Below are 12,543 nucleotides of genomic sequence, written 5' to 3'. Positions count from 1 at the left end.
CGTATAATGCGACTTTGAGTATGTTTGATGGAGGGCTGGGCCCCCTGGGTCACATTTATGGTCTTGAGGGCCAGGGTATGAGCTCGCATCGCGGGCCTATACCTCTTTATCAACATCTTTTATCTACTATGTGTTCATATTTGTCAAAGCGGGCCGTGGCCCGGCTCGTTTCATGTTCTTGGCATCAAGCGGGTCGGGGCCCAGCTTGATTTAACATGTTAATAAAACAACTATTCTGTCCTCGCATGGGTTCCCAAGGATGGGGTCCCCTGCTGGGTATTTAATCTATTAACAGAAGTTAAAATATCAAGTGCACAAATAGAGATCAATCGTTTATTCATAGATAATGGGAAGTGAAAGGAATACATGCTTGTGGTCTCAGGGAGGCACCTATATGGCACTACCCCCCGAGACTTAGGAATATTTGAAGATAATACTAAGTCTGAAAAGAATAATATTACTGATAATACTTGCGAAGGTGTTCCACGTTCCAGGCTCTTGGGATCAACTTGTCTTGCATATCATTGAGGTGGTAGGTTCCCTCCCAGAGCACCGATTTTATCTTGTAAGGGCCTTCCCAATTCGCTCCAAAGACTCCGTGACTCACCATCTTGGTATTTGGCATGACCCGGCGCAGAACCAAATCTCCCACCTTGAAAGTTCGGGCTCGAACCTTACTGTTGTAATGCCTAGCTGTCCTCTGCTGATATGCCGCTATCCTGATCTGAGCCTCTTCTCGAGTTTCTTCGATCATATCCAAATAGAGCCAATGATTGACCTCGTTTGCCTCTGAGTCATAGTTGTCCCTTCGAAAAAATCCTGCTCCCACTTCAACGGGCACCATAGCTTCACACCCATACACCAGAGAGAAAGGGGTCTCTCCAGTTGTGGTTCGGGGTGTAGTGTTGTAAGACCATAGGACCTGGGCGAGCTCTTCTGACCATGCTCCTTTCTTCTCTTCAAGCTTTGCCTTTAAGGTATGCTTAATGATTTTATTAACAGCCTCTGTCTGCCCGTTACTCTGGGGGTGGCAGACTGCGCTAAAGCTCTTCTGAATCCCCAGCTGCTCACAAAACTCTCGCATCTCCTTGCTATCAAATTGTTTCCCATTGTCAGATATCAGCTTGTAAGGGATGCCATAGCGGCATACAATAGCCCTGTATACAAACTCCCTGAGCTTTTTCGCTGTGATAGTGGCTAGGGGCTCGGATTCTGCCCACTTAGTTAAATAGTCTACCGCAACCACTGCATACTTGACGCCTCCCCTGGCCTTCGGGAGTTCCCCAATCAGATCAATTCCCCACATGGAGAAGGGCCAGGGGCTCATGAGGGATGTGAGAGAGGCCACGGGGTTGTTGTAATAATTGGCATATCGCTGACACTTATCACAAGCTCGGGAGAATTCAAAGGCGTCTTTTTTCAGCGTTGGCCAGTAGTAGCCTTGATGGAGGATTTTCTGAGCTAGAGAGCTACCCCCCGAGTGATTGCCACAAATGCCCTCGTGTACTTCCCTTAGGATGTAGTTGCATTCCTCCCTATATATGCATTTGAGAAGAGGAACACTGAACCCTCTTTTGTATAGAATCCCGTCGTATATCACATAGCGGGCTGCTTTGTATTTTATCCTCCTTGCCTCGTTCTTTTCGTCCGGAAGTGAACCTTCTCTTATGTATGCTAGAATAGATGTCATCCACGTGGGGCCGAGCTCATTACTGAGGCTGCCCACCTTGTGCTCGGGCACACTAGGTTGCCTCTGTATATCAAGGGGCACGGTCCCTAGTAAAGTGCTCTCGCGGCGTGAGCCGAGCTTAGCTAGCTCGTCCGTGCCTTCATTCTACCCACGCGGGATTAGTTCCAGCCTCACCTCATTGAATCTTGCGATTATCCTCTGTGCGCACTTCAGGTAAAGCTCTGTTCTCGGCCCCTTAGCTTGATACCCCCCATTTATCTGATAGACCACAATCATGGAGTCACTAAACACATTCAAATTCTCGACCTTCATTTCCAAAGCTAGCTTAAGACTGTTGATCAGGGCCTCATACTCAGCATCATTGTTGGTTGCATGAAAGGCCAGATGGGTCGCATGTCTGATCTTATGCGCCTCTGGGCTGATTAGCTCGATTCCAGCTCCTGCTCCATCACCGTTATAGGCACCATCCACATATAGGCTCCACCATGGGGCACTATTTTGTCTCTCCAGTCCAACTTCTTCTGTGCTAGGTATAACAACAAGGGCTCCCGACTCCACTTCTTGATGTGGGGGAAATTCTAGCATAAAATCGGCCAGGGCTTGGCCTTTGATCGCAGTCTTTGGCTTATAATCCACCTCGAATTGGCCGAGCTCAACCGTCCACTTCAACATTCGACCAGAAGACTCTGGTTTATGCATCACTTGTCTGAGGGGGTAGGAGGTTCGCACTTCTATCTTATGTGCCTGAAAATAGGGCCTGAGTTTTCGGGAGGCCAGGATCAGAGCATATGCTAGCTTTTCGAGGCTTGTATATCGAGTCTCGGCATCGGCTAGCCTTTTGCTCACATAATATACCGGGAGCTGGACATCATCCTCCTCTCGGACTAATACCGCACTTATTGCAAAGTCGGAGACAGCCAAGTATAGGGTCAAAGTTTCTCCTGCCTTTGGGTTGGACAACATTGGAGGGCTGCTGAGATGCTTCTTTATGTTCTGAAAGGCTTCCTCACATTCTTCGGTCCACTTAAAATTCCTCCCCTCTCTTTTAATTGCTTTGAAGAACTCTTGGCATTTATCGGAGGATTTTGAGATGAAGCGATTCAAGGCATCCACTCGTCCCGTTAAGCTTTGAACATCCTTCACCCGTCGAGGGGATCTCATCTCGAGTAGGGCTTGTATCTTGGCTGGGTTGGCCTCAATGCCTCTATGGTTGACAATAAATCCCAAAAACTTCCCCGATTCAACCCCAAACACACATTTCTGGGGGTTGAGCTTCATTCTGTACTCCCTTAGGATCTGGAACATTTCTGCCAGGTGGTGGACATGATCCCTCGCTTCTTTCGACTTCACCAGCATGTCATCTACATAGGCCTCCATAGTCTTCCCCAATTGATGTTTGAACATCTTATTCACCAGCCTCTGATAGGTTGCCCCCGCATTAAGGAGCCCGAAGGGCATCCCGATGTAACAGTAAAGGCCCCGATCAGTAATAAAGGAGGTGTGCTCCTGATCTGGCCGATACATGGGGATTTGGTTATATCCCGAATAAGCATCCATAAAACTAAGCAATGCGTGCCCAGCCGTGGAATCAACCAGCTGGTCAATTCGGGGTAGAGGAAAGCTGTCCTTCGGGCAGGCTTTGTTCAGGTCGGTAAAGTCTACACATGTCCTCCACTTGCCATTGGGCTTCTTGACAAGCACGGGGTTGGCCAGCCACACGGGGTAGAAGGCTTCTCTCACAAGTCCTGCCTCCATTAATCTATCCACTTCTTCTCTGAGGGCCTCTGCCCTCTCTCCACTAATCGGCCGTCTCTTTTGCCTAACCCCCTTCTTTTTCGGGTCCAAGTTGAGCCGGTGGCACATGACATTTGGGTCAATTCCTATCATATCAGAGTGTGACCATGCAAAGACATCCAAATTCTCCCTTAGGAAGCGGGCTAGATCCTCTCTCAAGTTAGGACTTAGGTTAGAGTCTATTCTGAGTACCTTGGAGGGATCATTTGGGTCTACCAAGATCGGGATTGTGTCCTCTGCGGCCCCAGCCCTCTCGACCATTGGGGGCATTCTCGGGTCTAAATCTGCTAGAGCCTCGCTATATTTTCCCATTCCCGTGATTGTCAAACCTTCCGCATCCTTGAGCTCAGTCTGGTGAGCTCGGGCCGGATTTATCAAGCGTTCAGAGGTTACAGTTACAGTGTGAGTGATTCCGTCGGGCAGGTCCATAGTGATTGTTGTTTCTTTGTGTGCCCACTTCCCTCTCCTAAGTCTTGCAGCGATTTGTTCTGGGCTCTCTTCTTCATCACTTGCTTCCTCTACAATCCCCTCTTGTATCAACATGATGGGCTGAGAGGCTTCCAATAGTAAGGCCCCTGGGCGTGGTTCCACATGAATTCCCATGTGCTCGAAGTAGTTCTCGGGCAACTCCTCAATTGAAATCAAATTACAAGTCTCGTGGCCCTCGGGACGTATTCTTTTCCTGCCCTCTGCCTCTTCCATGGGGACGTCGCACTCACCTGCTTCAGCTATCTCCCTTGAGGCATTTCTTGACTCAGCCGCCTTGAGTGCCTGGTTATAGCAGACCCTGGATTCGTATTGACAGCTCTTCAAGATGCCTACCCCCGTGGGGGTTGGGAATTTTATCGTCATATGATGGATCGAGGTCACCATCCTCATCGCCCTTATAAGGGGTCTGCCCACTATAACATTGTAGGCACAAGGTTGGTCTACAACTGTAAACATAACGATCTGGGTGGCCACATGAGGCTCCTCTCCTATGGTCACCGGGAGCCGAATTGTCCCTTTCACTCCGATCGAGTTTCCCGTGAACCCGTACAGGTGCCCACCTATTGAGGTTAATTCCCTATCCAATAATCCTAGTTTTTTATAGGCATCATAAGTCAAAACATCAGTCGAGCTCCCGGTGTCCACCATTGCTCGGTGAACATTCACCGTCCCAATTTTCATTTTTATGACTAGGGCATCGGTATGAGGGTAATGCACCCATTTTGCATCGTTCTCCTTAAACACGATATCATCGGCCTCCCTTTCAAAGAGCTCCGGGGGCCTTTGGCTTAGATGATTGACGTTGGTGAGCGGCTTGTCCTTTGCTTCCCGGGCATATCTGTCCATCGCCTTCCGGCTGTCTCCACCAATGTGAGACCCGCCTAGAATAATATGAATACTACCAGCCCGAGGGACCCTTTCTTTGTCTTCTGGGGGTGGAGGAGGGACGGTATGATAATCCGTCCTGTGTCTTCGAACCTCCTTGACAACCCACTCCGTAAGCTTCCCTTGTCTAATCAAAGTCTCGATCTCATCCTTTAGTTGTCTACAATCAGCTGTATCGTGTCCGGTGGCCTCATGGTATGCACAATTCTTCGAAGTGTCTCTTTTATTGTAGTCTGTGAGAGGAGTTGCCTTCCTGAATACCCTCTTCCCTACATATGTAGCATATATGTGGTCGATAGAGGCTACCAGAGGGGTGTGTGTCTGCCATTTGCTTGTATAAGGCCTTCCCGAATCTTTAGTGGTCTCTTTGCCACGGGCAGACTTTTTCGGGCTCGAACTACGCTGATACGTCTTCCTCCTTTCGTCAGGGCTTGAGGATCGGTCCCTCTTATCTCGATAGCTTTCGCTGATTTTCAGCTCTCTCATCGATTTCTCTACCCTCTTGAAGGGTTCGGCTTGCTCATAGAACTCGGCCAAGGTCCTCGGCTCACTCGCTTGGAGGCTCTTCCAAAATTTCGATCCTTCTTTCAGCCCTGCTATCAAGAAATTTTTGATGGTCTCCTCACTGGCTCCTCTCACCTTGGGGACCTCGGCGTTGAACCGACGAAAGTATTCTGCCAAGGGCTCCCCCTCCCTTTGCTTGATGTTGGCTAACGTGGCCACAGGAGGTGAATAATGGAGGGTCGACTGAAATTGTCTGACGAACAAGTCCTCCAATTGCCTCCACGTTCTTATGCTAGCCGGTCCCAACTTGGAGAACCATTGTTGGGCACTACCTCTGAGTGATGCCGCGAAGAGTCTGCAGCGGGTCATCTCCGGCACCTGATAGACTTCCATCTCAGTGTTAAATTGAATAAGGTACTCCGCCGGGTCGGCTTCGCCGTTGAATAGAAGGTCGGGGTTGTGCCTAAACACCCGAGGTAGGGGGGATGATCGGATAGCAGCCGTAAACGGAGAGGGGGCAGCCGAGGCAGGGGGCCCTCTCTTCTCTCGCTCCATCTCATCTAAGATCCTTCTCAGGTCCCTTACTCTAACAACTTCTCCTTCTCTGTCACCACCCGCATTACTCGAATGGTGTGAGCCCTGAGGTCGTTTGCGGCGTCCCCCTCCTCCAGCTCGCTCCTGCGACTCCTCTTCACGATTGTCTCTGCGTCTACGTCGCTCCTCCCTCCTGGGTGAGGTGTGTTGACGTCTTTCCGGAGGGGTCGTTGCCCGTTCCCTTTTCGAGCCTCTCTGATCCACGGGCTCTTTCTCTTCTCTCTCCTTCTTACAATTCTCCAATTTGAGCCTGAGGTCATGCTCGCTTAGTTTTTTACCCACTCGGTCTAGCACGCTAGTTGACCTTGCCTCAGATGAAGCTGGCTTCGGCCCCGATCTCGTAGAGATCTGGCTGCCCCGCTCATCATGGCCTCGGGGTATATCTTCCTTTTCGCGTGATGTTTCTTTCTTCTGCTTGGTCTCGGTTGCCACGTCATCAAAATTGTGGATCAGCTTCTTCTGAGGGCCTTTGCCCTTTCAGCTATGCTGTGAGACCTTGAGGCGGCGCGCCTTACGCTTGGCGTTCCGGACCGAGCTTCTTTCTACCTTTGACATTTGGGCGTTGATCTGATTCATCTGATCGGCCAGCCCTTCGAGATACGTCATCACAGCCTGCCCGTCCACGGTTGCAATTGGTGGAGGTGGCGCCTGATTCTCTGGGGGCGTGTGTTCGAAAGTAGGGTCCTTCTTGCCTCCGCTCCCTGGTGTCGCCGCTTGCTTGCTTTCTTTGGTCATCTTTCTCCCTAAGATGAACGAGGCGCCCTCCTTCTAGTGCCAAATGTTATAGGGAGAATTTCGTATAACAATGTTGTGGAGGTTAATGGGCGGAAGAAAGATCAAGGACGGTGTTTGAGGACGGAGGAAGGTTGTTTGGTGGTGGCTGAGCTTGTATGTGGACTCCTTAAGAAAGAATAGGGTTTGTTATTCTCTGTCAAGTGTCGACTCATGTCTCATACAAGTGCCTACGTACCCTATTTATAGGGATCAAGCCTCACGTAGTTCTTGGAGAACAAGTCACGTAGGCTAGGGTTAGGACTCTTCAGCCCGTGCAACCCAAGCCCACGATAAAGTCAGGCCTTCAGCCAATTAGTCACGTAAATCTCGACCGGTTCCACACGCTTCCTATAATCTCACGGCATCTCCGTATTTCTTCCCATAATTATAGCAATAACCCATGCCGGCCCCGAAATTTACGAGCAACTCAGTCATCTATGAGCCACTTTCCATGTCGAACACAAAGTCCTCTAATGCGGGCCGACCTGGCGGCCTCGGCCCGCACTGCCTTCCTTTTTAACCAATAAATACAATGTTAACTTTGATTTCATAAGACGTGGGCTCATGGGCCCAGCTCGCGTGTGGGCACCTGAGCCCAGCCCGCGTGTGGGCAACCGAGCCCAGCTCGCGTGTGGGCAACCGAGCCCAGCTCGCGTGTGGGCAACCGAGCCCAGCCCGCGTGAAGTCATCTAAGCCCACCTCGCGTGCTATCACCTGAGCCCAGCTCGCGTGAAGTCTTCTGAGCGCACCTCGCGTGTGGACACTTAAGCCCACCTCGCATATGAGAGCCCAGATGGCAAATGTGAGCCCAGCTCGCATATGAGAGCCCAGCTCACTTATCATGAGCCCAGCTCATATGTGGTCACGTGAGCCCAGCCCACATGTGTTAGCCCAAGTCTTTATTAATCCATGGTTCTAGCCCACACACGAGAGCCCAGCTTCTCAATGCACCTATAGGGACCTGTTTAGGGCCCATGGCCGAAAGCGGGCATAACAATCTAAACAACTTTGCTATTCATGCTCCGTATGATGGCACCGAAGAACTCATAATTGGCGACGGTACTGGTCTCAATATTACTCATATTGGTTCTTTAAAATTTTCACAATCTTCATCTCTTATCTTAAATAACGTTTTATGTGTTCCTCCTAATGTCCAAAAATATCATATCTATATCTCAGTCATGTCTTGATAACAATGCCATCATTGAATTCTCATCATCGTCTTTTTCTGTGAAGGATCTTACTTCAGGGGACATAATGTTTGTCTTATTATCTATGAATTTCAGCCCATTCATTCACAAGTCTTTGCAAGCACACTCAACTCTCTAGATTGGCATCATCGTCTAGGACATCCATCTTTTAAAGTTTTTAGGCAGCTTATTTCTCTTTTCCAATTGAATGTACCAAGTATTTTTACAGTAGATTGTAAATTCATGTGCTTGCAATAAAAGTCATAAGTTCCCGTTCAATATTTATACTATTCATTCCACAGCTCCTCTTCAATACATTTGTACAGACTTATGAACATCCCCATTATATTCTCATGATGGTTATAAATATTATGTTGTATTTGTAGATCATCATACAAAATACATCTGGTTCTATCCTCGTAAACTAAAATCAAATACCAAAAATATTTTCATTCTGTATAAAGCTTTGGTTGAGAAATATTTTCAGCTTCCCCTTCAAACACTTTATTCAGATAATGGTGGTGAATATGATAGCCTTTATAGCCTTTATTCTGTATAACGGTTTAATGCACAAGTTATCTATTGTGATTACAAAGGGCAAGTAAGATGGTTAAAATTACCTACGAATCATGCATATCACAGACATGAACCTATGCTAGCATGACAAGTTCTAAACCCTTAAATTCACTTTCGCTTCAATAAAGATTAAGACACTATCTTATATGTTCGCGACGCTCACAAGACGATCCTGGTGCAGCCGTGTGCTTGACCAGCGCAGGCGCGCTGACATTTTGCCATCCTGGCACGGCTGCGCGCTATCACAAGGCGGGCGCGCCGTTTCTCTGGAGAAATTTCTGACTTCTTTCTCTTCTTGCTGATTTGAGCTGGTCTTTTCACGAGCTTTTATTCTAGACACCATCCTAACACCAAATTAGCATCCAAATAATGACATTGTACATGTATTCCTGATAAATGCCTGAAATAAAAAACACTACAAAAATATGTTAAAAATACTAACAACTTGAGTACAAAACATCAATCCAAAACTTAACGGAGCGTTATAAAGTGTCATAAATGTCACTCAACATACCCCCAAACTTGAACCGATGCTTGTCCTCAAGCATAAAATACTCAAAAAACAAGAAATAAAAATACATGAATGCAACTATATGAATGCAACGATCCCCATAGAATAACTAAACCAATCAACAAGCAACATCTCAACAAATGCAGTTATTCGCACAAAGATCAATCAAACAAAAAAAATCAAGTTACAAGCCAGAACGTGCTGTGTGCAAATGCTTACAGATATACTATCACAACTAGATCAATAATCATGACTTACTTATCATCAAAACAATCACAAAGTTATAAATAGAATAAAAGCTAGACTCAGAATAACTTATAACACTTCTATTCTTATATCAGAGTTTTACATGGATTCACGCTTTTATTTTTAACACAAAATAACACAAATATGCTTATTTGACCGTGCAATGAGTAAGGTCCATAAAAGACTTATACAATAATACCCATATAGCGATCGTTAGGTTAGTGGATCCCAGACTATAAAAAGCCTTAGGTCACTAGGCACAAAGTCCCCTAAGAACTTAATAACTTGAGTATTAAAGAGCCCACTCATGATCAGTTATACATAAACACATAAAAAATTTCTTTTTCTTTTCTTGTTTTTTTCTTTTTTATTTTCTATTTTTTCTCAAATTTCTGAACGAGTGTGTTTCGCTTCATCTCGTTCAACCCTAGACTACTCATATAAAATGAGCCGGCTACGAGCCATTCGACACCTAACCACAATAACTAGCAATGAAATCCAATTTTCTCCAATTTTTAAATATCCATGTTATTTAATTATTAAGAGAATATCCTAAATTCTAAATATAAACAAGCGATTAAACTTCGACAAATAAATAAACTGTGACCATGATCTAGCCCTCAAACAACCTATAAGACTTAGTTAAATACCATTGTCTTTAGCATGCAAATCAACTCGATACGACTTAACATCACTAAGCACGACATCACTACACTAGCATCAATATCACAAATCAATCAGCAAAATCATCTAAGGGATCATGTTATTATGCAAATGCATGAAACTATATGAACAAACTATTATAAAAACTACAAAAATAAAATAAAAAACTACTACATGGCAAATATGCAACTATATGAACTAAACTAGCATGAATATGTAACTATATGTGACTCACACAAAACACATAAATCCTTAACTATCACCCCCAATTTTAAAATATTCACTTTCCTCAGTGAATGTAATAGCAAGGAATCAGGAATACCTAATCAGGAGTGTCTGGAGGTGGATACACCGAGTCCTCACTGAATAATGGCCACTGGATGTCAACTCCTGTGGCTCTGAAAGCAGTCCCTAACGCCTGGCTGAGATCATGTGCAAACCTGTTATGGATATCATGCATCACATCCATCCTCCTATGTAGACGCCTATATGTTGAGTGCCATTTATGACACTTTATAATGCTCTATTAAGCTTTGAATTGGTGCATTTGTACTCAAGTTGTTGGTGTTTTAATGTGTTTTCTATTGTTTTTGCATTTTAGGCATTAATTCGGAAATCAGGTGAATTAGCATTGTTTTTGTGCTAATATAGTGTTAGGATGATGTCCATAGAATAAAGCTCGGGAAACCAACTCATTGCAGCAAGAATTGAAGAAAATCCGAATTTTCTCCAGAAGCACGGCGCACCCGCGCTGTCATAGCGCGCGCCTGCGCCCAAACTACAGAGATGCAGCGCGCCCGCGCTGATGAAGCGCACGGCCGCGACGGTTCAGGATGTTAAAATCTTGATTCTACTTGGCTTCTAATTGGAGGACTTCTACTTTGCATGGCCTGCTATATATACCTAAATAAAAGACGTTTATCAGAGAGACGTACTAGAGCACAAGGAGAAGGAGTAAGAAGACCGTTTTAGCACAATTCAACGAAGGCGAAGAAGATCTAGCTTATATGTGTGATTCTTTGTTCTAAGTTATAACGTTGGATGCTAGTTTTCTTATTCGTGAACCTATACTCTTGTTTCGTACTTGGTTTATTATTTATTCAGTATAAAGACTATGTTTATTATACAATGCTTTCATCGGAACCCACGTTGATAATGAGTCCGATTATGGGCTAATCGTTATCGTGTGGTTCTAGCGGATTTATTTATGGATTTCTTTAGTTTATTTGTTTCGATGCCTTAGTGTGTGGTGATTGTATGATAACTTAGTATTGGTTGTGCTTGTTCATTTTATGAGCATCGTGAACTTATAAGATAGTGTGTTAATTCTTAATGAAGCGAAAGTGAATTTAAGGGTTTAGAACTTGTCATGCTAGCATAGGTTCATGTGTTATTGTTATGCATAATTTGTAGGTAATTTAACCATCTTCTTGCCCTATGTAATCACGATAGATAACTTGTGCATTAAACCGTTATGTTGTCAAATTCTATAGACATATAGGGTCTCAATATAACCGGCGTCTATTCAGCTTCTATCTCTTTTGTGGATGTCTGGTAGTATGGTATTCATACAACGAAAGTTGGCGTTTATCAGTTTCGTGTTATCAGATTAGTGTCATCACCATTACATGCTAAGGTTAAGAACGAAAAGGCTATTGAATGAAGTACTTAATGAAGTTAGAATCCCATGTTTGTGTCATATATTATTTAATTCTCTTTACTCTCTTTAGTTAATGTTCCCTAGTATAATTCTTAATAGTTAATCGTAGTATAATTAAAACCCAAATTGTTATTCGTCTTAGCATTGAATAATAGCCATATCATTGTTGTATAAGTGCATAAATCATAAAATTAATCTAAGCCTGTCCATGTGAGAATGAACTATAAATAATTCTATATTACTTGCGAACGCGTATACTTGCGTGAATTTTAGCGCGTGTTTAGCGACTAACAAGTTTTTGGCGCCGCTGCCGGGGACTGCAGTGTTAAATTTTAGTTTATGTGTTTGTCATTAGTGATCATTAAAGTTCATTGAATCGGACATTGTTACTTACTTACTCTTTTCCTTGTCGTGTTTCAGGTACTCTAGCGAGCGTGTATACATACACGTTCGCGGGCTCGTAAGAGAACTCTGGATCAAGCCGAGGAAGAAGCTGTAATGATTCGAAGGGAAGTTTTTGAGGACGAAGAGAAAGTATAAGAAGAAGAAAAAGTTAAGGAACCGGCTCTAGTAGTGATGGGAGATCAAGCAGAAAATCCTAAGGCTCTGATGGACTATTCTTAGCCTAAAATCAATGATATTCAGTCATGCATCATCAAACCAGCCATCTCGGCTAACTCTTTTGAGATCAAGTCGAGCACAATTCAGATGATACAGAACTTAGTTTAGTTTGGGGGTTCTCCTACAGAAGACCCCAACATGCACATCAAGGATTCTATCGAGATCTGCGACACTTTCAAGTTCAATGGGGGTGACTGAAGATGTTATCAAGCTTTGACTCTTCCCATTCTCTCTGAGGGATAAAGCAAAGTGCTGGTTACATTCTCTACCACCAGGGTCTAGCACCAAATGGGAGGATCTAGCTCAAAAGTTTCTAACTAAATTCTTTCCTATGGCGATGACTTCT

General features: G+C 44.9%; 2 protein-coding genes across 2 annotated transcripts; both read right to left on the bottom strand.

Moving 5' to 3' along the window:
- Positions 1-457: 457 nt before the first annotated feature.
- Positions 458-1,306, bottom strand: LOC141660109 (uncharacterized). Its single transcript, XM_074467073.1, has 2 exons — positions 1,151-1,306; positions 458-964 (listed from the first exon to the last, which is right to left on the bottom strand). The coding sequence occupies exons 1-2, from the start codon at positions 1,304-1,306 to the stop codon at positions 458-460; spliced, it is 663 nt and encodes a 220-aa protein (XP_074323174.1).
- Positions 1,307-1,834: 528 nt separating this feature from the next.
- LOC141660108 (uncharacterized) lies at positions 1,835-6,691 on the bottom strand. The gene is made up of 4 exons (XM_074467071.1): positions 6,503-6,691; positions 5,498-6,415; positions 3,284-5,422; positions 1,835-3,196 (listed from the first exon to the last, which is right to left on the bottom strand). The coding sequence occupies exons 1-4, from the start codon at positions 6,689-6,691 to the stop codon at positions 1,835-1,837; spliced, it is 4,608 nt and encodes a 1,535-aa protein (XP_074323172.1).
- Positions 6,692-12,543: the final 5,852 nt, after the last annotated feature.

Source organism: Apium graveolens, chromosome 5 (assembly GCF_009905375.1).
Source record: "Apium graveolens cultivar Ventura chromosome 5, ASM990537v1, whole genome shotgun sequence".
NCBI classification, from domain to species: Eukaryota; Viridiplantae; Streptophyta; class Magnoliopsida; order Apiales; family Apiaceae; genus Apium; species Apium graveolens.
Note: the sequence above shows the minus strand (reverse complement) of the source record. Positions and strands in the feature narration are given on the sequence as shown.